Source organism: Stenella coeruleoalba (assembly GCF_951394435.1).
Source record: "Stenella coeruleoalba genome assembly, chromosome: 14".
Lineage (NCBI taxonomy): Eukaryota > Metazoa > Chordata > Mammalia > Artiodactyla > Delphinidae > Stenella > Stenella coeruleoalba.
The window spans coordinates 24,374,646-24,399,963 of record NC_137160.1 but is presented as its reverse complement, the minus strand read 5'-3'; the positions used below and the strand labels follow the sequence as shown (position 1 = coordinate 24,399,963).

The window sequence follows — 25,318 nt, the reverse complement described above, 5'->3', positions numbered from 1 at the left end:
TCAATCTACAAGTGACAGAAATGGAGAAGCTAAGTAATTTGTCCCAGGTCACAATAGAAAAATAAATATGTCAAACTTCTAGTTTAATACTCTTACAATATGAATAATATTTAGCTACTTTTTTATTAAGGCAAACCCACATAATATCAATCTAGAACATTACCACTAACTGGAATTTCTATATATACCTAACAGAAGTTATCATAGATGTATTATTATAAAAATTACATGTTACGATTTAAATCATTTAAAAATTATGTGAATGATAAAGAACTAGAAGAAAACAGAAAAAATTAAGTCTAATAAGGAAAGTGGTAAGGTGACAGATGACTTTTTTGTAACTGCTATGAAATCATAAACTATAGTTTGGTAAGAAAGCTAAATTTTTTAATTACATATTGCCGAATTCACAGCTTTCAGTAATTTAGATTGGTTTTATTCTACTTTGTTTTTTAATTTATTTATTTATTTATTTTTGGCTGCATTGGGTCTTCATTGCTGTGCGCGGGCTTTCTTTTAGTTGCGGCGAGCGGGGGCTACTCTTCATTGTGGTGCGCGGGCTTCTCATTGCAGTGGCTTCTCTTGTTGCAAAGCACAGGTTCTAGGCGCACGGGCTTCAGCTGTTGTGGCGCATGGGCTCAGCAGTTGTGGCTCATGGGCTCTAGAGCACAGGCTCAGTAGTTGTGGTGCACAGGCTTAGTTGCTCCGCAGCATGTGGGATCTTCCCAGACCAGGGCTCGAACCCGTGTCCCCTGCATTGGCGGGCAGATTCTTAACCACTGCACCACCAGGTAAGCCCAATTCTTAAGTCTTTTTCACTGAAAATTCCACCATAAAATGATTTCAAAATTGACGTTTTATATTAATAATGTCATTTTCAGCCCACAACATACATTCTCTAACAAATTATGTTTGTCAGTTTAAGACACAACATGAGTAAAATCAACACGTAACCATGCAGAAAAGCACAGAAGCACTTCTAAAGACATTTCCCCCCTTACTTAGCAAAGAGAGAATTATGGAAATCATTCACAAAACCAACAAGAATCAGCCCATTCGGTGGTTAAACTGTGGAAACGTTTATGTTTTAAAAGAGGCTATTCAAAGGAAGAAGTTAAAGGATAAAAATTGCATATAAATTTATTATAGCAATTTTTAATGCACCAAGTAGAACCAAAAAGTATTTATATTCATGTGATTCACAGACAATCCTATAGGCTGTCATTCAACTTCCAAAATGGAAGAAACTGTAACTATTAAAACGTAAAAATTTCAGCAACTATCATGCAAGATCATACTGCATTTATTTTCTCAAGAAAGCAACAGAAAAAATGACTTAAAAATTCAGATTCCAACCAACACAGTGAGAAAAGGAAAGAAAGGTATACTTGGAGCAAAACTTACTTTCTCCCTTATTTTAATGCTTTAAACAATGTTAGTTATGTTTTCCCCCACTTAAGCTTTTAGTTTAAGGGAACAATCAACCCTGGGCAAACTCAAGCACCTTCTAAAATAATTTTGCATAGAAAGGTATAAATAAGACATAGGGAAATAAAGGTTTTTACTCAAGATGTAAAAGCTGAACTTCTTTTGGTCCCACAATCTGAGAAAATAAGATGCCCAAAAAAGTCTCAAATTATTTATTCCCTTAATAAAATGGCCTAGTACACTATTTTGGTCACCATTCAAGTAAGCATATGATGAAAGAATTAGAGACAGTTTAGAAAACGGTTTAGGAGTTATCCCAGGCCCACCTCAATGACAGAGCAGGTTGTTTCAACTTGAAAAGTTCTAATAAAATTGTATATAAAGTGTGCCAAAGAGAATAAAAATATAATAGCAGAGACAAGCATCAAAAATTCAAAAAAAAAATTTTACAATCACTTCTTTCTGTCAGTTAAAAACTTCTGACCTAATTCAATCAAAGTTTCTTTTCCTGTTTCTTAGCAGGAAACAGATCAAGAAACTCTGAGGGAGACCTTCAAGATGGCAGAGGAGTAAGACGTGGAGATCACCTTCCTCCCCACAAATACATCAGAAATACAACCACATGTGGAACAACTCCTACAGAACACATACCGAACGCTGGCAGAAGACCTCAGACCTCCCAAAAGGCAAGAAACTCCCCACGTACCTGGGTAGGGCAAAAGAAAAAACCGAGACAAAGAATAGGGACAGGACCTGCACCCCTGGGAGGGAGCTGTGAAAGAGGAAAAGCTTCCACACACTAGGAAAGCCCCTTCGCGGGCGGAGACAGGGGTGCTGGGTGGGGGGAGCTTTGGAGCCACGGAAGAGAGCGTGACCCAGGGACAACCTCCCCGGGAGAACACACAGCACACCTCAGGCTGTTGCAACATCATGCTGGCCTCTGCCGCCACAGGCTCACCCCTCATTCCGTACCCCTCCCTCCCCCCAGCCTGAGTGAGCAAGAGCCCCCTAATCAGCTGCTCCTTTAACCCTGTCCTGTATGGGTGAAGAACAGACGCCCTCAGGCGACCTAAGCGCAGAGGTGGGGCCAAATGCAAAGCTGAGCCCCTGGGAGCTGTGCAAATAAAGAAGAGAAAGGGAAATCCCTCCCAGCAACCTCAGAAGCAGTGGATTAAATCTCCGCAATCAACGTGATGTACCCTGCATCTGTGGAACACCTGAATAGACAACGAATCATCCCAAAATTGAGACGGTGGACTTTGGCAGCAACTGTAGACTTGGGGTTTGCTTTCTGCATCTAATTTGTTTCTGGTTTTATGTTTATCTTAGTTTAGTAATTAGAGCTTATTATTACTAGTAGATTTGTTCATTGATTTGGTTGCTCTCTTACTTTTTTTTTAATATGTAGATAGATATATTTTTTTCCTTTTTGCTTTTTGTGAGTGTGTATGTGTATGCTTCTTTGTGTGACTGTGTCTGTATACCTTTGCTTTTACCATCTGTCTTAGGGTTCTGTTTGTCCATTTTTTTTGATATACTTTTTAGCACTTGTTATCATTGTTTTTTGGTTTCATCGCTCTCTTCTTTGTTTTTTAATTACTTTTTAATTTTTCTATTTTTAATAATTTTTAATTTTCCATTTTAATAACTTTATTTTATTTTTCTGTCTTTCTTTCTTTTTTTCTCCCTTTTCTGCTGAGCCATGTGGCTGACAGTGTCTTCACGCTCCGGCCGGGTGTCAGGCCTGTGCCTCTGAGGTGGGAGAGCTGAGTTCAGGACACTGGTCTACAAGAGACTTCACAGCTCCATGTAATATCAAACAGCAAAAGCTATCCCAGAGATCTCCATCTCAATGCTAAGACCCAGCGCCACTCAACAACCAGCAAGCTACAATGCTGGACACCCTATGCCAAACAACTAGCAAGACAGGAACACAACCCCACCCACTAGCAGAGAGGCTGCCTAAAATCATAATAAGGTCACAGACACCCCAAAACACACCACCAGACATGGTCCTACCCACCAGAAAGACAAGATCCAGCCTCATCCATCAGAACACAGGCACCAGTCCCCTTCACCAGGAAGCCTACACAAGCCACTGAACCAACCTTAGCCACTGGGGACAGACACCAAAAACAAAGGGAACTATGAACCTGCAGCCTGCGAAAAGGAGACGCCAAGCACAGTAAATTAAGCAAAATGAGAAGACAAAGAAACACACAGCAGATGAAGGAGCAAGGTAAAAATCCACCAGACCTAACAAATGAAGAGGAAGTAAGCAGTCTACCTGAAAAAGAATTCAGAATAATGATAGTAAAGATGATCCAAAATCTTGGAAATAGAATGGAGAAAATACAAGAAACGTTTAACAAGGACCTAGAAGAACTAAAGAGCAAACAAGCAATGATGAACAACACAATAAATGAAATTAAAAATTCTCTAAAAGGAATCAATAGCAGAATAACTGAGGCAGAAGAACAGATAAGTAACCTGGAAGATAAAAGAGTAAAATAGGAAATAACTAAAATAAAATAGGAAATAACTACTGCAGAAAGGGACAAAAAAAGAAAAGACAGAAAAAAAAATAAAGTTATTAAAATGGAAATAACCAAATAACTAAATTAAAACAGGAAATAACTACTGCAGAGCAGAATAAAGAAAAAAGAATGAAAAGAATTGAGGACAGTCTCAGAGACCTCTAGGACAACATTAAATGCACCGACACTCGAATTATACGGGTCCCAGAAGAAGACGACAAAAAGAAAGGGACTGAGAAAATATTTGAAGAGATTATAGTTGAAAACTTCCCTAATATGGAAAAGGAAATAGTCAATCAAGTCCAGAAAGCACAGAGTCCCACACAGGATACATCCAAGGAGAAACAAGCCAAGATACATATTAATCAAACTATCAAAAACTAAATACAAAGAAAAAATATTAAAAGCAGCAAGGGAAAAACATCAAATAACATACAAGTGGGGCCTCCCTGGTGGCAGAGAGGTTAAGAATCTGCCTGTCGATGCAGGTGACACGGGTTTGAGCCCTGGTCCGTGAAGATTCTACATGCCACAGAGCAACTACGCCCATGTGCCACAACTACTGAGCCTGCGCTCTAGAGCCTGCAAGCCACAACTACTGAAGCCCGTGTGCCTAGAGCCCGTGCTCTGCAACAAGAGAAGCCACTGCAATAAGAAGCCTGCACACTGCAATGAAGAGGCCCCCACTCACAGCAACTAAAGAAAGTCCACGCACAGCAACAGAGAAACAACACCGCCAAAAGTAAATAAATAAAATAAATAAATTTCTTTTAAAAAAAAGAAAAATACAAGGCAATCCCCATAAGCTTAACAGCTGATCTTTCAGCAGAAATTCTGCAAGCCAGAAGGGAGTGGCAGGACATATTTAAAGTGATGAAAGGGAAAAACCTACAACCAAGATTACTCTACCCAGCAAGGATCTCATTCAGATTCAATGGAGAAATTAAAACCTTTACACACAAGCAAAATCTAAGAGAATCCAGCACCACCAAACCAGCTTTACAACAAATGCTAAAGGAACTTCTCTAGGCAGGAAACACAAGAGAAGGAAAAGACCTACAATAACAAACCCAAAACAATTAAGAAAATGGTAATAGGTACATACATATCGATAACTACCTTAAATGTAAATGGATTAAATGCTCCAACCAAAAGACACAGACTGGCTGAATGGATACAAAAAAACCCAGTATATATGCTGTCTACAAGAGACCCACTTCAGACCTAGGGACACATACAGACTGGAAGTGAGGGAATGGAAAAAGATATTCCATGCAAATGGAAATCAAAAGAAAGCTGGAGTAGCAATTCTCATATCAGACAAAATAGACTTTAAAATAAAGACAATTACAAGAGACAAAGAAGCACACTACATAATGATCACGGTATCAATCCAAGAAGAAGATATAACAACTGTAAATATTTATGGACCCAACACAGGAGCACCTCAATACATAAGGCAAATACTAACAGCCATAAAAGGGGAAATCGACAGTAACACATTCATAGTAGGGGACTTTAACACCCCACTTTCACCAATGGACAGATCATCCAAAATTAAAATAAATAAGGAAACAAAAGCTTTAAATGATACATTAAACAAGATGGACTTAATTGATATTTACAGGACACTCCATGCAAAGACAACAAAATACACTTTCTTCTCAAGTGTTCATGGAACACTCACCAGGAGAGATCATACCTTGGGTGACAAATCAAGCCTTGGTGAATTTAAGAAAACAGAAATTGTATCAAGTATCTTTTCCAACCACAACGCTATGAGACTAGATATCAATTACAGGAAAAAAATTTGTAAAAAATACAAACACATGGAGGCTAAATACACTACTAAATAACCAAGAGATCAATGAAGAAATCAAAGAGGAAATCAAAAAGTACCTCAAAACAAATACAATGAAAACACAATGACCCAAAACCTATGGGATGCAGCAAAAGCAGTTCTAAGAGGGGAGTTTATAGCAATACAATCCTACCTCAAGAAACAAGAAACATCTCAAATAAACAACCTAACCTTACGCCTAAAGCAATTAGAGAAAGAAGAAAAAAAAACCCCAAAGTTAGCAGAAGGAAAGAAATCAATAAAGATCAGATGAGAAATAAATGAAAAAGAAATGAAGGAAACAATAGCAAAGATCAATAAAACTAAAAGCTGGTTCTTTGAGATGAACAAAACTGATAAACCATTAGCCAGACTCATCAAGAAAAAAAGGGAGAAGACTCAAATCAATAGAATTAGAAATGAAAAAGAGAAAGTAACAAATGCCACTGCAGAAATACAAAGGATCATAAGAGATTACTACAAGCAACTATGTGCCAATAAAATGGACAAACTGCAAGAAATGGACAAATTCTTAGAAAAGCACAAACTTCTGAGCCTGAACCAGGAAGAAATAGAAAATATAAACAGACCAATCACAAACACTGAAAATGAGACTGTGATTAAAAATCTTCCAACAGGACTTCCCTGGTGGTGCAGTGGTTAAGAATCCTGCAATAGGATTCTGCAAGAATGGCCATCATCAAAAAATCTACAAAAAATAAATGCTGGAGAGGGTGTGGAGAAAAGGGAACACTCTTGCACTGCTGGTGGGAATGTAAATTGGTACAGCCACTATGGAGAACAGTATGGAGGTTCCTTAAAAAACTAAAAATAGAACTACCATATGACCCAGCAATGCCACTGCTGGGCATATACCCTAAGAAAACCATAATTCAAAAACAGTCATGTACCACAGTGTTCATCACAGCAGTATTTACAATAGCCAGGACATGGAATCAACCTAAGTGTCCATCGATAGATGAATGGATAAAGAAGATGTGGCACATATATACAATGGAATATTACTCAGCCATAAAAAGAAATGAAATTGAGTTACTTGTAGTGAGGTGGATGGACCTAGAGTCTGTCATACAGAATGGAGTAAGTCAGAAAGAGAAAAACAAATACCATATGCTAACACATATATATGCAATCTAAAAAAAAAGTGGTTCTGAAGAACCTAGGGGCAGGACAGGAATAAAGACACAGACATAGAGAATGGACTTGAGGACACAGGGAGGCAGAAGGGTTAGCTGGTATGAAGTGAGAGAGTGGCTTGGACATATATACACTACCAAATGTAAAATAGCTAGCTAGTGGGAAGCAGCCACATAGCACAGGGAGATCAGCTCAGTGCTCTGTGACCACCTAGAGGGGTTCACCCCTCTAGGAGGATGGGAGGGAGACATAAGAGGGAGGAGATATGGGGAGATTATATACATATACATATATATATATATATATATATATATGTAGAGCTGATTCACTTTGTTGTAAAGCAGAAACTAACACACCATTGTAAAGCAATTATACTCTAATAAAGATGTTTAAAAACAAAAAGAAACTCTGAGGAAGGATTATTCTGGCAGCTCCCCTTAAACATAGAAGACACAAAGCAAGGTTAAAACATAGGACAGATTATCCATCAACTTGCCTATGTTAATTGTAAATAATATATTTATTACATTTACATTGTAAATAATGGCACTCAAACATAAAGTATGTGCTATTATCGCCCTCACTTTGAAAGTGCTTGAAAATGTGACTATATAGATCTGGTGATTCTTTTCTCAAAGATTAGCATGTATAATTTAATGTTGCATCTCTTTAGCCATTATTTGATACTTAGTCATTGATTGGTCTATGCTTCCGAATGGAGACTGTGTAGCATAATGACCAACAGAATTCATCTCTGGAGCTACATAAACCTGGTTTGAATCTGGTCCATGGCAGCTACTAGCCACGTAACCTTGGAATACCTCCCCAGGCCTGTTTTCTCACATACAGGAATAATAACAGTACCAACCCCACAGACTTGATGTGAGAACTAAATGAGGAAATGCATCTAAGGAATGAGCCCAGCACCTGGCACACAGTAAGTGCTCAATAAATAGCTGCTAAATTAACGCTGCTGTTTACATTAGCCAAGCCTCTTAGCAGAACGAACATATTCTTTAGAATGCAAGGAGGATCCCTGAAAACAAAATCAGAGTGGTAACTGGAACCTAACAATGCTGAAGAGAAATGAAAGGCATTTATTTAAAAGAATTTATAAGAAAGTACAACAAACTGAAGTTTAAAAAACATTATGTGATGTGGGAAATACATACAGTGGATATTTTTCAGCCTAAAAAGGAAGGAAATTCTGACATGTGCTACAACATGGATGAACCTTGAAAATACTATGCTAAGTGAAACAGGTCAGACACAAAAAGATAAATATTAAACGATTCCATTTATATGGGGTACCTAGAATAGGCAAATTCATAGAGACGGAAAGTAGAGTAGAGGTTACCATGGGCTGGAAAGTGGGGGGAATAGGGAGTTACTGTTTAATGGGTACAGAGTTTCAGTTTGAGATAATGAAAAACTTCTGGAAATGAGAGTCGTGATAACTGTAAAACACTGGGAACGTACTTAATGCCACTGAACTATACACTTAAAAGTGGTTAAAATGATATAATTTTATGTTATGTAAATTATACCACAATAAAACAAACTGAGTAAAATCTTTCCATATTATAGGAGAGTAGTAAATTACAGCAGACTAAATTCCCCAAATACCAACATTAAAGCATGCTCGTCTCTGCAACACCGCACATCATAAAAAATCTTTACCATGGCCAAAAGTCCCTATGTAATTTGTTTCCTTGCTCACTGTTCTGCCACCCTGGCCTTTTTGCTATTTCTCTAACTTGCAGAACTTGTTCCTGCTTCAAATCCTTTACATTTCCTGTTTCCTCTACCTGGTGGAATACTCTTTCCCCAGGACACGCAGGACTCCCTGATTTCACTAATGTCTGCTTAAATGCCGCTACCCCAGAGACCCTCTAGCTAAAGAAATTTCCCGCTGGTATTTGTTCCCATTCTATCACTCTTCATGACCTTGCTCTGCTTTATTTTTCAAAAATGACTTTATGTATTTATTTCTCTACTTGTTTCTTGCCCATTCCTCCACTAAAATATAAGCTGCTTAAGAGCAGGGATCTTGCCCCTCATGTTCACTACAATGTTTCCAGCCCTTAAAAACAGTGCCTAACAAATGCGAGGCATTCAATAACCATTTTTTGGTAAATACATCTTAAAATATTCACATTTACAAAAAAGGAAATATATCAAATACATTAATTTTTATAAGTTACATAACAGTAATACAGTACAATCACATATTTATGGGGGGAGGGAGACATAAATACACATGTCTATTATTAGGAATGTCCATTAAAAAAAAAGTATGGAAAAACATATACCAAAATATCAACAGTGGTTATCTCTATACGATGATAATTTTCCCTTTTGTTTCTGTATTTTCTAACTTATATACAACTTATATACAATGAAAGATTTGTGTGATTTAAAAAGAAAAAAAAAAAGACTATTTTACCAGCAAATCAACTACCAAGAACTCACTCCAGTTGTATAGTTAAGGATATGCACAAAGACTTGGCTACAAGGAATTTCAGCATAGTTTTTTATATACAATCGGGAAAAATAAGAAACAAGCAAAATGTTCAACGATATGAATTATGGACATCTATAAGACAGAACATTCTACAACCATTTAAAATTATGTTGTATGAACACAATGACATGAGGAATATGTGAGTTAAAGAAAAAATGTGTGGAATATGATGCAAATGTTTTTAAATGAGAGACAGAACTGACAAGATATACACCAAAAAGTTAACAAAGGTTACTTCTGATTAGTGTTATGTTTATCATTTTTACCTTCCTTGAGCTTTTCTGTATTTAAAGGTACTAAAGATGAACACACATGACGTTGCAACTGAGAAAAATGAGTTTAGTGATTGTGTGACTGTACCAAAAGCTGCCTCTTGCCTTATTCGAGCACCATCTAGTGCTCAGTACACATAATACAATTCTCATTATGCAGTAAAGGCTTCTAAAAAGTAGCCTTTATATAAAGGACATGGAGTCTGCACAGAGACAAATATTACTATAGTCAGTGTTTGGCCTAATTTTTAAAACAGCTGAACAATTAATTCAAAAGAGTCATAGAATTTTCAATCAGAGGATAAAGCAGTCATCAGAAAATTGGTTAAATTTCTGCTATTTATTTTCAACCCTCAAATATTTTAGACTAACTCTCAAGACAGAGAGCCCTTGCACTTTTTTAAATTAATGGGTATTTATTCCTTGAAAGAAGAGGAAAGTCAGACACTTTACGTGCATTATGGTGTTTTATCTTCCCCACAAATCTATATACATGGTAGGTAATATTATTTCCGTTTTACAGAAGCATCAACAGGCTCGGTGAGAATTAAGTAGCTTGACTAAACTCACAGAGGTAATAAGCAGTAGAGCTGAGATGCAAGACAAAGTCAGTCTGGCTCCAAAATCTATGCTCCTCCTACCATGTTCCACTGTCTCCAGTCTCTACACTTTGCCCAAAATCACCACACCTTTTGGCAAACTGATTCTCATTCTTGGTAAGCACACAAGCTGTCACTACATTGCTCATCACTGCTCTCAAATCTAGAATTCTAAGCTCATTAAGTATTAATGCTCAAGTCAAATATCAATTTAAAATAAAAGAGCTTTTAACGAATAGTGGCTGGAGGACTTCCCATTTCCTGTACAGGCAAAGAAATTCAGACCTTCATTACATGGTGGTTATGTCACTGCAGCTGCCTCCCATCTGGTTTCCTTTCCTGAGTTTCTCCTCTTTCCTCCTCTTTCCAATCTACCACTCACTCCACCCCAAAAGTAAACTCCTTAAAACAATGCTTTCACCAAATCCACTTAACAAGAACCCACAAGGAATCAATTCTAATCCTCAGCTTTCTAACCAGTGTGCCAAAAATGGGCAAGTGGACAGACTGTGATCTTCCCATTCAGTCCCCCGTGGTCAGAACCCCTGCACCCTCAGAGCCTCCAGGCCACCACATACAACTGACCAGCCTTAGCAGTTTCCAAACAAACAAAAAACCAAAAAAAAACAAGAAATATGTTGGGAAGCACTTTCAGTGTTCCATAAAATCTGTTCCTGACCTATTATACTTGTTTCTCATGCTCTACCAACACAAACTGGAAAAATTAATGGAAGTCATTTGGCCATACTTTACTCACAGGACAGAAGTCAATTCTACCATACGTATAAGGCTACTGCCATATTATATGTAATGGGTTACGTATAAGGCTATTGCTGTATTATTCAATATATGTAACAGGAAAACACTGGAAGCAATCCAAATGGTAAAAGTAAATGGCTACATGAATTCTGGTATGTTCAGCAATCAACAGACACTTTGGTTTCTTCCATACCTTGGCTGTTGTAAATATGCTGCAATGAACATAGGGGTGCATGTATCTCTTCTAACTAGTGTTTTCACTTTCTTTGGAAAAATACCCAGAAGGAAAATGGGTAGTTCTATTTTTACTTTTTGAGGAACCTCCATACTGTTTTCCATAGTCACCGTACCAACATACATTCCTGCCAACGGGGCACAAGGGTTTCCTTTTCTCCACATCCTCACCAACACGTATTTGTTGTCTTTTTGATGATAGCCATTCTGACAGATGTGAGGGGGTATCTCACTGTGGTTTTAATTTGCGTTGTGCTTTTAATTTGCATTTCCCTGATGATTAGTGGTATTGAATATCCTTTCATGTGTCTGATGGCTATCTATATGTCTTCTTTGGAAAAATGTGTATTCAGGTTCTCTACCCATTTTTTAATCCAGTTATTTGTTTTTTGATGTTGAGTTGTATGAGTTGTTTGTTCATTTTGGATATTAAACCCTTATCTGATATATCATTTGCAAACATCTTCTTCCATTCAGTAGACTGACTGCCTTTTCATTTTTCAACAGTTTCCATTGCTATGCAAAAGCTTTTTAGTTTGATGTAGTCCCATTTGTTTATTTGTGCTTTTGTTTCCCGACTGAGGAGACATATCCAAAAAATATTGCTAGGAGCAATGTCAAAGAGTATATGCTACCCATGTTATCTTCTACGAGTTTTATAGTTTCAGGCCTTACATTAAATCTTTAATCCATTTTGAGTTTATTTTTGTATATGGTGTTAAAGAATGTTCTAATTTCATTCTTTTACATGGAGTTGTCCAGTTTTCCCAGCACCACTTACTGAAGAGATTGTCTTTTCTCCATTGTATATTCTTGCCTTCTTTGTTGTAGACTAATTGATCATAAGTGTGTGGGTTTATTTCTAGGCTCTCAATTCTGTTCCATTGATCTGTGTCTGTTTTTGTGCCAGTACCATGCTATTTTGATGACTGCAGCTTTGTAGTATAGTTTGAAATCAGGGAGTGTGTTATCTCCAGCTTTGTTCTTCTTTCTCAAGATCTTTTTGGCTATTCAGGATCTTCTGTGTTTCCATACAAGTTTTAGAATTATTTGCTCTAGTTACGTGAAAAACACCATTGGTATTTTGATAAGGATTGCACTAAATCTATAGATTGCCTTTGGGAGTATGGTCATTTTAACAATATTAATTCTTCCAATCCGTAAGTAGGATATACCTTTCCATTTGTTTGTGTTGTCTTCCATTTCTTTCATCAATGTCTTACAGTTTTCTGAGTATAGGTCTTTTACCTCCTTGTTTAGATTTATTCCCAAGTATTTTTTTTATGCAATTGTAAATAGGATTATTTTCTTAATTTCTATGTGATAGTTCATTGTTAGTTCAAACACAACAGATTTCTGTATATTAGTTTTGTAACCTGCAGCTTTACTGAACTCATTTATTAGTTCTAATAGTTTTTTGGTGGTATCTTTAGAATTTTCTATACACAGTATCATGTCATCTGCAAACAGTGACAGTTCTACTTCTTCCTTTCCAATCTGGATTCCTTTTATTTCTTTTTCTTGTATGACTTCTCTGGCTAGGACTTCCAATACTCTGTTGAATAAAAGTGGCAAGAGTGCACATCCTTTTCTTGTTCCTGATCTTATAGCAAACGCTTTCAATTTTTCACCATTGAGTATGATGTTAGATGTGGGCTTGTCATATATTAAGCTGAGTTATGTTCCCTCTATACCTACACTTTGTTGAGAGTTTTTATCATAAATGGATGTTGAGTTTTGTCAATTTTTCTGCATCTACTGAGATGATCATATGATTTAGTCTTCAATATGTTAATGTGGTATATCATATTGATTTGCAGATACTGAACCATCATCCTTGCATCCCTGGGATGAATTCCAATTGATCATGGTGTATGATCCTTTTAATGTACTGTTGAATTCAGTTTGCTAATATTTTGTTGAGAATTTTTGCATCAGTGATATTGACCTGTAATTTCCTTTTTCTTGTGGTCTTTTCTGGTTTTGGTATCTGGGTGACACTGGTCTCACAGAATGAGTTCAGGAGCATTTCTCTGCAATTTTCTGGAATAGCTTGAGAAGGATAGGTGTTATTTCTTCCTTAAATGTTTGGTAGAATTCACCTGTGACGCAATCTGGTCCTGGACTTTTGTTTGTTGGCAGGTTTTGGATTACTGATTCAATTTCATTACTGGTAACTAGTCTACTCGTATTTTCTATTTACTCTTAATTCAGTCTTGGAAGACTGTACACCCTAGGAATTAATCTGTTTCTTCTAGGTTGTCCATTATACTGGCATATAATTGTTCATAGTAATCTCTTATGATCCTTTGTATTTCTGTGCTGTCAGTTGTAACGGCCCTTTCATTTCTAATTTATATGGGTCCTCTCTTTATCTTGATGACTCTGGCTAAAGGTTTATCCATTTTATTTATCTTTTCAAAGAATCAGCTCTTAGTTTCATTGATCTTTTCTATTGTTTTTCTAGCCTCTACTTCATTTATTTCTGCTCTGGTCTTTGTTATTTCTTTCCTTCTACTAACCTTAGGTTTTGCTTCTTTTTATAGTTCCTTTAGGCATAAGGTTAGATTGTTTGAGATTTTTCTTGTTTCCTGGGGTAGGCCTGTATCTCTCTATAAACTTCCCTCTTAGAACTGCTTTTGCTACACCCCATAGATTTTGGATGATCGTGTTTCTGTTTTCATTTGTCTCCAGGTTTTTTCTTTCCTCTTTGAAATCTTCAGTGACCCAACAGTTGTTTAGTAGCATATTGTTTACCCTCCACACATTTGGGGTTTTCTGCAGTTTTTTTTTTCTTGTAACTGATCTCTAATCTCATATTGCCATGGTTAGAAAATATGCTTGATATGATTTCAATTTTCTTAAATTTACTGAGGCTTGTTTTGTGCCCTAGCATGGGATCTATCCTAGAGAATGTCCCATGTGGACCTGAAGGTGTATTCTCATGCTTTGGGATGGAATATATATAATAAACATATATCATCTGGTCTAATATGTCATTTGGACCAGAGTTTCCTTACTGATTTTCTGTCTGGATGATCTGTCCGTTGATGTGAGTGGGGTGTTAAAGTCCCCCACTATTGCTGTGTTCCTGTCAATTTTTCCCTTTATGTTTCTTAACTGTTTTATGTATTTAGGTGTTCCTATATTGGGCACATATATATATTTACAATTGTATATCTTCTTGTTGTATTGATCCTTTGATCATTATGTAACGTCCTTGTCTCTTGTTACAGTCTTTGTTTTAAAGTCTATTTTGTCTGATATAAGTACTGCTACCCTTTTCTTTTTGTTTCCATTTGCATGGGATAACTTTTCCATCCTCTCACTTTCAGTCTGTGTCTTTAGATCTGAAATGAGTCTCTTGTAGGCAGCATATAGATGGGTCTTGCTTTTGTATCCCTTCAGCCACTCTATGTCTTTTGACTGGATCATTTAGTCTATTTACATTTAAAGTAATTATTGATAGGTATGTACTTATTGCTATTTTGTTAATCATTTTCTGGTTGTTTTTGTAGTTTTTGTTCCTTTCTTCTACCTTCAGTGTTATGTTTGGATTCCTTTCTCTTTTTTCGTGTGCATCTATTATAGATTTTTGGTTTGTGGCTACCATGAGATTTATATATAACTATACATATAAACTATATATACATAGTTTAGTGTTTTGACATCATATTTAACACCTTTTTGTTTCATGTATCCCTTAACTACTTATTGTGGATATAGATGATTCTACTATCTTTGTCTTTAGCACAGTTTTGTTTTTTGGTTTTGCTGCTATATTTAGTATGAAATCAGTCATATAAGTAATTTTTAAACATTTTATTAAGACAAACAGTATATTACTTAAACTTTACTCTTGAATTAATATTTATTTTACCTATCTATTTATTTATTTATGGCTGCGCTGGGTCTTTGTTGCTGTGCACAGGCTTTCTCTAACTGCAGCCAGTGGGGGCTTCTCTTGTTGCGGAGCATGGGCTCTAGGCACGCAGGATTCAGTAGCTGTGGCTCGCGGGCTCTCGAGTGCAGGCTCAGTAGCTGTAGCACACAGGCTTAGTTGCTCCACACCATGTGGATCTTCCCGGACCAGGGCTTGAACCCATGTCCCCTGCACTGGCAGGCAGATTCTTAACCACTGAGCCACCAGGGAAGTCCCTACTCTTGAATTAACCTTGATTTTATTTCAGACATTTGCTTCACAAGGAATTTTAGTAAGGTGAAAAGTTAAAAACTATTGAAGAATCTAAAGATTTTTCAACCATGCTTGGAAACTATAACAAAATCTGGTTATTCTAGTGCCAAAAAACAGTTTATAGTAAGGAAGGATTAGATTAGTCCTGAAGGACTTAGTGCTTCTAAAAAAACTGGCAGCCATCAATTTTTGGCTGCACTTGAAGACAGCACATACAGGAGTGAGCAATCTCAGAAATGTCTGGATTCAGAGTCTTCCCTAAAGATATTCCTCTTAGTCTTGAATAATTCATAAACTAGGTAATTCCATCCCTGACTGTCAATGAGGTGGTGGCACCTTCTACCTCAAGGCCTGCTCAATGTCAAGGTTCACACATCAAATACCAGACTGAGGAGCTGGGGTGGGGGGTGGGGGCCTCAAAAAAAGTGACAAAAGTGCCAAAAGCATATGCACCACCACAAACAAAGCTTCTCTGGATATTCTGAATAGCCACCCATGCCCCCACAATGTGCAGTTTACTCACTTTACAGCTTTTTATACTTTCTAAGATTCCTTTATACTTTTCTCTATAAACTAGGATGAATTAAGAAAAAGAAATGACATCAAAAAGAATAAACACATGAGAACAGCAAAGGATCTTTGAGAAAAAGCAGTAATTAGCAAAACAAACTATAAAGTCATAATAATTCAAACTGCAAGGCACCAGCACAAGTATGTAAAACTTAGAAAGAAATAGACAAAAATGGCTAACAAATTATTCCCATCACTATTTCTTGAGAAGTTCATCCCTTCCCCAATGCTCTGAATTGCCAGCTTTGCATAAATCAAGTACACGTACACACACACACACACACACACATCTTCCTTCCGTTCTTCAGAGTACTTTAGCTATTATTAGTTTTTTTTCTTTCCCATGCAAATTTTAGAATGCGCTTATCAAGATCTCCTCACCCACCCCCTCAAAAAAGCTGTTGGAATTTTAATTGGAATTGCCTTCAATCTACAGGTCAATTTGGAAACAACTGACACTTTTACAATTCTTAATCCTTAAACATGGTATACATCACCATTTAGTTAAGTCTTCTTTAATGTCTTTTGGAAGAGCATATATAGATTGTACTACAGTTTACGTAAGTGAAAAGAAAATTTATTTTGGATAATAAATAATGTTCTCTTTATATGCCCTTTTTTCTCTAAGTCTTATTACTACATGAGAAGTGATACTCAATGACAATTCCTTCAGGATTAATGAAATGGTTTCAAAACTTGCTGACGCTACAGCTCATCTCCAGTTTGACCTCTCCCACCAATCCACAACCACCTTTAATTTTCCAAGGATCTCAGAAGCAGTAGTATGTATCCACTTCCCATAATATACAACTAATCCACATTATCACAAAAACTGCAAACTAAGCCAACCTTGTAAAGTCCAATCCAACTATATCCAAAAGTCAGAAATTAAAATGTATTGCCAAAATATATAAACAATTCACAAAAAGGAAATACCAATAATCCTTAATCCTTAAACATATAAAAATAAACATAACCTTGATTGTTAAAGGACCACAACACACATACATACACATATATTTTATTTACATATATCAATATTTATATATTTTTAAAATTCATACTCAAGAGAGATAGCCCTTCCAACCCTGGGGTCAGGGGAAAGGGGAAATACAGACTTAGTTATCACTATTACACCATTTTCGTTACTGAAAATCAGTAGAGGAAAAGAATTAAGTGTTTACCCTTATTAATAATGTAGTAAAAACAATGTTTTATATATCCTAATTCATGAAAGCACTCCTTCACAGGAGAATTCCAGTTAATAAATGTACAAGAAATGACCAAATTAAAAATACTACCATTTTGGAATCTCTTATGAAACAGGTGATTCAGACCAAAATCATCAATGGATGCTAAAACACACTCAAACCTCTGATCAGTCTTAGCATGATAACTGATATAAACCCACACATTTTCTGTAACCTAATGAAATACAATATAAGGTACCTAGCATCACTTATGAAATACTCTTACCAAAAATGTTTAACCCAAATTTTATCAAGCCTTTAAATCTGATGTCCAATTTATAGAAAATACAGTAAATAAAAAAACAAAATATGAGAAGCAATCAGGTAGGTCTAGAAGGTGGAACATTCTACAGAAAAACTGACCCAGTTTGTTAAAAGAAAAAAAAAAAGTAACGGCATAGGGGAAAAAACAGTGGCAGGAGTTGGGGAGTACATACCTCCATTCGAGATTAAAGACAGAAGAAATGTAACTACCTTATTGCAATGTATTGCAATGCAATGTATACACCTTATTTATTTCCTAATTGTAACAAATGAACTACAAAACGACTAGGGAAATTTGAAAATGGACTGGGTAAGAGGAATTATTGTTAACTTTGTAAGGTGTGATAACGGCATTACAGTTATAAAAGAAAATGTCCACATTTTAATTTACTTTAAAAAACCCTAAAAAATAGATGAAGTAAATATGGAAATAATCCAAATGGCTATTAACTGATGAATGGGTAAAGAAAAGATGGTATATTCATCCAAAGGAATCTCACTCAGAAATAAAAAGGAATGAAATATTGATACATGTTGTAACATATCACACTCAAAGATTCCAGGGACTAGGACACAGGTATCTTTAGGGGGCCATTATTCAGTCTACATAATAAAGCTGTTAAAAACAAATAAATAAAAATGTTTAAAATCTAGACACTGAGTAATGGGAATTCAATATTCTAGTCACTCTACATAATTATGTGTCTGTCAGTTTTTATAATAAATGAGATATTGGTTTTCACCTACCAAATTGACAAAGGCCAAAGAATCTAAAAATGCATTAAACTGACAAAGGGGTGGGGAAGCAGACCTTCTCATACATTGCTGGTAGGAGTGTTAATTGGTACAACTTCCATGGAGCAGTTTGGCAAATTACAAATGCACATATACTTTGACCCAGCAATGCTACTTTGAGGAATTTATACTGGAGATTTATTTGTATGCTTGAAAAATTATGTATGCAGCATTATCTGTTATAACAAGAAATTAGAAACAATCTAAATGTCCATATATGAAAAAGCGATTTCATATAATCTATGCACACTCTGCAGTCATTTAAAAGAATAAGGCAGTTGCATATACGCATATACATATGTTTTACTGAACTGTGGGGGAAAAAAGCAAGGGACAGCAAGCAAAAACAAAAAAGAAAGGTATGTGTAGTATGCTACCATTTGTGTTTAAACAGTTTTGTAAAACTACATGAAATAATATGGTTTTACTACCTCTGGAAGCATTCAAAAGAAACTGCTACCAGGAATTATCTCTGGGCAAGGGAGGTGGCTGAGTGGGGGAAAGGAAAAAGAAAAACTTATTTCCTCCTTTTCATACTTTTTGAATTTTCTACTGGTACATATACCACAAATGGAGGGACAGACAGATCATTAAAAAAAAAAATTTTTTTAAATCAGCATACCACACAAGCTTATGTGGCCCTTGATACAAATTTTCAATCTCCAAGTACACTCTTACCTGCTAGTCGGTGCAGGGAAAGAAAATGACAGTAGCTGATTCCAGAACGGGTCATTCTCAGAGACAGATTCTGTGCCTGATAACTTTTTTAAGTACTCATTTTTAGGAAGATCACCAATTCTGCTGCTATTCGATCCCATCTTTTAATCTGGTAGATAACTTGTCCTTAAACCTTCATTTCCACAAGACAACCTATAAAGAATGAAAAGAAATTTCAAACGTGTTCAAAGTAATCATCATACTTTTCTTACCCTTGACCTAAATGTAAGAAACTCTAAACCTAGTAAAAGAAATCATACCTCTCTTTATTTTTAAATATATTAGACATCAGATACAAAGTTATACAAGGCGAAAAATGAGGCTAAAATCTGTCTTAGCCAACGTAACACAAAATCCCAATCTATACTTGTAGATCTTAGAATGGGCATACCTTTGCCCAAGAAAATGTCTCAAAGCAAATTCATAACAATGATAACTTATTTAAAAATAGTCTAAAACAATGGTGCTAAAGAAATAGAGACTGGATGGCTTGAATGTGCTAAGGGCAGAAAATTGTTCAAGTAGTTACCATGTGCTACCTACACTTATTAAAGTGAAAGGGCTCCCAATTCCAAAGGAGCCACACACAGTGCCTCTCTCATCCTGCCGTAATTGCACATATACTTCTTGCTGGCATTCTTAGTCTCCTAAATCATGAGCTGTTGTGTTTTGCTGGGTTTTTTTTTTTTTAAATAAGAACTATCTTATTCATCTTTCTAGATGTCTACATTAGCATATAACAGGCATTCTCTAAACAGCATTATGTTGAAGGAAGGAATGAGTGTAAATAAATTATTACTGTCTTCATTATTTGTTGTGCTTGGTCACGAAGGGGAAAACTAAGAGATCAGTTACAAAATGAATCACAGTCTTCATCAAATTGCACATAACATAGTTCAAGATCATGTTTTACCTCAACTTGTTCAGAAAAAGTCTCTCACTGACAATAAAATAATGAAGAATAAATTAAACTAAATTAAAATTACCATCACAGGGACTTTCCTGGTAGCGCAGTGGTTAAGAATCCACCTGCCAATGTAGGGGACACGGGTTCAAGCCCTGGTCCGGGAAGATCCCACATGCCATGGAGCAACTAAGCCCATGCGCCACAACTACTGAACCTGCATTCTAGCGCCCGAGAGCCACAACTACTGAAGCCCGCGCGCCTAGAGCCTGTGCTTCGCAACAAGAGAAGCCACTGCAATGAGAAGACTGCACACCACAACAAAGAATAGCCCCCGCTCACCACGACTAGAGAATGCCCGCGCACAGCAACGAAGACCCAACGCAGCCAAAAATTAATTAATTAATTATTTTTAAAAAAAAGATTACCATCACAATGAAAGGAAACTACATGGGTTCGGTGGCTAAAGGAAGCTCAGGTTACAAGAGAATTTACATTAGTAGTGACTTACTTTCTCACCTACGTCCCTCCTCATTCCACAAAGACATCGAAGCCAAGATCAGAATTTGGAAGCACGTCTTCCACATTCCCTTTGGAACTCTGGGACTGGCTTGAGCTGCTTATCTAAGGACATGAGGCTTCCCCAATGCACATGGACAGCTGGGCCTTCTGAATATGAGAGGGAAATACTGATCTGGCTTCTTATCACCTGCCCCTGAACTCAAGGCCACACACTACTTTCCTCCTCCTTAATCATGGGGACAGGGACCCCAACACTAGCTGACTCCAACTCAGACTTCATATCAAGCCAACAGTCAATCATAACTCTAGATTTCAGTTTAATGTCTCAAGTAATTATTGAGCCCAATTAGAAAATGCTATAAAGAAATATTCTGAAATATATAAAGTCCTTACTTGTCATACCCTATTCCAAAGCTACTTTATACCTTTTAAGTTATTTAAAATTAAAAATTTTAATATCTTAGCAATGAGATATAATACACTAGTGAAAATTAATTAACTAGAGCTACAATTACCAACATGGACACATCTCAAAAACAAATTATTTTTTAAAGAAAGCGATAGAGGGACTTCTCTGGTGGTCCAGTGGTTAAGAATCCGCCTTCCAATGCAGGGGACGAGGGTTCGATCCCTGGTCAGGGAACTAGGATACCACAGGCTGCGGGGCAACTAAGCCCGTGTGCCACGACTACCGAGCTCACACACCTCAACTAGAGCCTGCGTGCCGCAAACTACAGAGCCCACGTGCCCTGCAGCCTGCGCACCACAACAAGAGGAGAGAAAAACCCACACACCAGAACTGGAGAGAACCCTGCTCGCCACAACGATGAACCCGCGCATCACAAAGATCCCGCATGCCTCAACGAAGATCCTGCATGCCGCAACTAAGACCCGACACAGCCAAAAATAAATAAATAATAAATAAATCTTTTTTTTAAAAAGTAAAGAGGTGGATAAAGATATACCATGCTAACACTAATCAAAAGAAAGCAGGGGGCTTCCCTGGTGGCGCAGTGGTTGAGAGTCCGCCTGCCGATGCAGGGGATATGGGTTCGTGCCCCGGTCTGGGAAGATCCCACCTGCCACGGAGCGGCTGGGCGCATGAGCCATGGCCGCTGAGCCTGCGCGTCCGGACCCTGTGCTCCGCAACGAGGGAGGCCACAACACTGAGAGGCCTGCGTACCAAAAAAAAAAAGAAAGAAAGAAAGCAGGAAGAGTTTTATTAATTTTAGACACAGTCAACTTCAGAGCAAGGAAACTTATCAGGGATAAAGGCCATTATATAATGATAAAGGAGTCAGTTCTCCAAGAAGACATAACAGTACTTACTGTGTATCCACCTAACAACAGACCATCAAAATATGTGAGGCAGAAACCAATAGAACTGCAAGGAGAAAACAATGAATCCACTATGATAGCTGGAGACTTTCACGCTCCACTATCACAAATGGTCAGATCCAATAGGCAGAAAATCAGTAAGGATAAAGCTGATGTCAACACCACCATCAATCAACTGGATATAACTGACATCTTTAGCTGCTTCATCCAACAACAGCAGAACATACGTTCTTCTCAAGCTCACATTAAATATTCACCAAGATAGACCACATTCTGGGCCATAATACACATCTTAAATTTAAAGAAGAGAAATTATAAAATGCTTTTAGTGCCCAAAACCAATAAGCTGGGGATAGAGAAGCAAATCAGAGGACCCCATGAGGAACGATTCGGACAAATGCAGAATACAGGTGATGAACAAGTTCATTTGTGGGACTGGAAAAGTTCTGAATCCTCATTGTGGTGGTGGTTACCTGAATCTATACATGTGATAAAATTGCACAGAACTATATGCACAAAAGAAAAAAAAAAGAGTCCATGTAAAAAGTGGAGAAATCCTAGTATAGTCTGCAGTCTATTCTGTGCTGTCAATATCAGTTTCCTGGTTTTGATAATGTACTATAGTTATATTAACCTTAGGGAAAGCTGGGTGAAAGGTACATGGAATTTCTCCACACTGTTTTTGCAACTTTTTGAGTCTACAATTATTTCAAAATAAAGTTTTTTAAAATAAAAACAAAATCAAACCCAAAAATCGAATCTATATGTCCAAGAAAGGTGCCAACAAATCAGACTAACAGCTGTTTTCTATCACAACCACTAAGTTTATTTTTACATATGAAATTAATGCATCACCTATATTATCACATGAGATGATTAGGATCTCACATTTATTTTACTTGGTGTCCTGGAATGCTCTTTCACTTAGTTTCCCTAAATAAATCTTATTTAAAACTGAACTTTTTCAATAAAAGCAAAATAAGTCATGGTCCTTTGGGGATTCCACACTAACTTCATAACTTGGGAGGATACAACAGATTTTGCCCTCTACGACCTACTTAAAAGAACTATTTCCTTTTTATCAAACCTTCCAAATTATTTTATTTGTCTAATAATCCCTGCAATTCTTGGATATGCCTCAAAGAAATTTTTTAAGAACAAAGAAGACAGCCACAACTTGTTTATAAGTCCTCTGTTTATCGGGGGGAACCCATGCTAATTAGCGGTTAGCATTGTGGGCCTAACAACAGTATATTGGATAAACACCTAAGTGTGTGGATCAAAATCGTTAGGTAAGAGAGTGCCAGTTTACTGGCAATAAGCACTTTAATTATGGTTTCCCTTGGCTCTGCCATGGACTCAATTTCCTTTCTCTTTGCTTCATTAAAATTAACAGAATAAAAATGGCACCAGATAAAAAGAAATGAGAACCAGAGCAAATTGTTTTCAATTAAACAAACGAGTATTTTACTTTTCTTGTGGTGCCTTAAAAGCAATCAATGAAAAATTTACTTTGGGAGTTTAATAAGGTCCATAAATGCTGAATTTTCAAAAGAACAGAATTCCATCCCACCTCTCCTAAATAAGGCAACAATGAGACTATCATCACAGAGTCTATTAATGAAAATTTAAGTCAGACTTGATTTATTTATACTTTATTTTTTTAATCAGTAATGCACCTGGTACAAAATACAAAGGGTTCAAAGGGTATAGAGTAAAAAGTCTCTCTCCCATCCCTACTCCTAACCATCTGGTTTCTCAACTCAGAGAAAATATTACTAGTTGCTTGGATATCATTCCACAGATTTTCTATGTATATACAAACACATATTTTCTCCTTTTTACACAAACCATAACACCCCATATATGCCTCTTTACTTTGCATTTCCCAGTTAATATATACTAGAAATCATTACATATATGTATATAAAGCACTTCATTTATTTTTACAACTCTAACATTCCAGTTTTTAATTCCATAAATCCCGTATCGATGGACATTTAAGTAGCTTATGATCTTTCACTATTACAAATCGTTCTCCAGTAAGTATCCAGTACATATTTCACACGTGTATCAGTATATAGGTACAATGAATCCAGGGAAACAGAATTGGTGGGTCAAAGATTACGTGCATTTCTAACTTTGGTAGATACTGCTGAAGAGTAGCAGAATATGTCACCTCAAAATCTGCCACTTTGCCACTTTATTTTGAGCTGTAGGCACTTGAAAAATAGCAAATGCAGGGTGAGGCCTTCTCTGAACTCTCCTTATCTGCGTAAAGACAGATTCTCCAAAAGGAACTCCATTATCATAAATTATAAATTAAGCAGTTTCATCAACCAGGGAATACTGACTCTTATCACAAGAGCACCTAGAAGTTGACACAACACTGAGACTAACTTTGTCACAAACTATCATACCTCTCATCTATTCTTCTAAGGCCCATTCATCTTTTCTAAAAACCATTTACTCTCCCTTAAGAGGCCTACGTTCCCCTTCCCCTTTCCCTTTTAAGATGGTATTAAACTGAATTCTAAGCCACTCATTTTTCCCTAGGTATCTCCCATGTATACATGACGTACACGTGAATAAACTTCTATTTTTCTCCTGTTGATCTTTTATCACAGTTAAGAGCTCAGAAGGGTAGACGGAAAATTATGTTTCCTCCCCTACACTGCCTAGCTGCCTTCTTTAGAGGTTGCCAGCTTCCACTCCCTTCAGCAATGCCTGTTTCTCCACACCACAGCCACCACTGTTTAATCAAACTTTTTGATCTTTGCCAATTGACACATGAAAATAGTTTACAATACGGTTTTAATTTGCATTTCATTTCTATTGCTGTGAATGAGGCCATCACCTCTTCATATCCTTTGCCTATTTTCTATTGATTTATAGGAAATAAATTTTATTTTCAAAACTGCTAGGACAGACCACAAAGTACTAAAGTAACTGCTCAATCCAGGACCAATATGAAACCTTTCTAAAACAATATGAATAAAGTCTGTCAGCTATAAGAAGACACTGAACAGAATATTAACAAGGAAAACCAAGACAGCCAACTAAGCACAAAATGCAATGCCTCCTTCCCCTCTTTTCCTCACCTAACCCTAAAATAATGCAAAAAATTTTTGTCAATTATTACACAGCCATGCTGAAAAATTCACAGGAAACCCGAAGCTGTGAGAAATCCCCATAAAATGTAAAACAGCTGGAGATGGACTGAAAAGGAAAGTGACATACAGGGCAGGCTCAAGAGTCTTCCATTAAGGGCACCAAGGGTGGAACAGCAACCCCAGTCCAGAGGCAGCTGGCCAGAAAAGGGCCAGAGCCCAGGGGCAACAGACCTGGCTAGGACACCCTGCCCAGTCACCCCTGCCCTCACTCCATTAGGCAGCAACAACAGGGTACTATC

At 36.9% G+C, this 25,318-nt stretch overlaps 1 protein-coding gene across 2 annotated transcripts in view; it reads right to left on the bottom strand.

Moving 5' to 3' along the window:
- Positions 1-25,318, bottom strand: part of DYM (dymeclin) — a 377,292-nt gene that overhangs the window by 336,678 nt on the left and 15,296 nt on the right. For both annotated transcript variants that reach the window (XM_079941933.1, XM_079941932.1), the window contains exon 2: positions 19,104-19,295. In XM_079941933.1, the coding sequence (XP_079798059.1) occupies positions 19,104-19,243 (140 nt within the window). In that variant the 5' untranslated portion in view covers positions 19,244-19,295. The remainder of the gene's footprint in view (positions 1-19,103; positions 19,296-25,318) is intronic.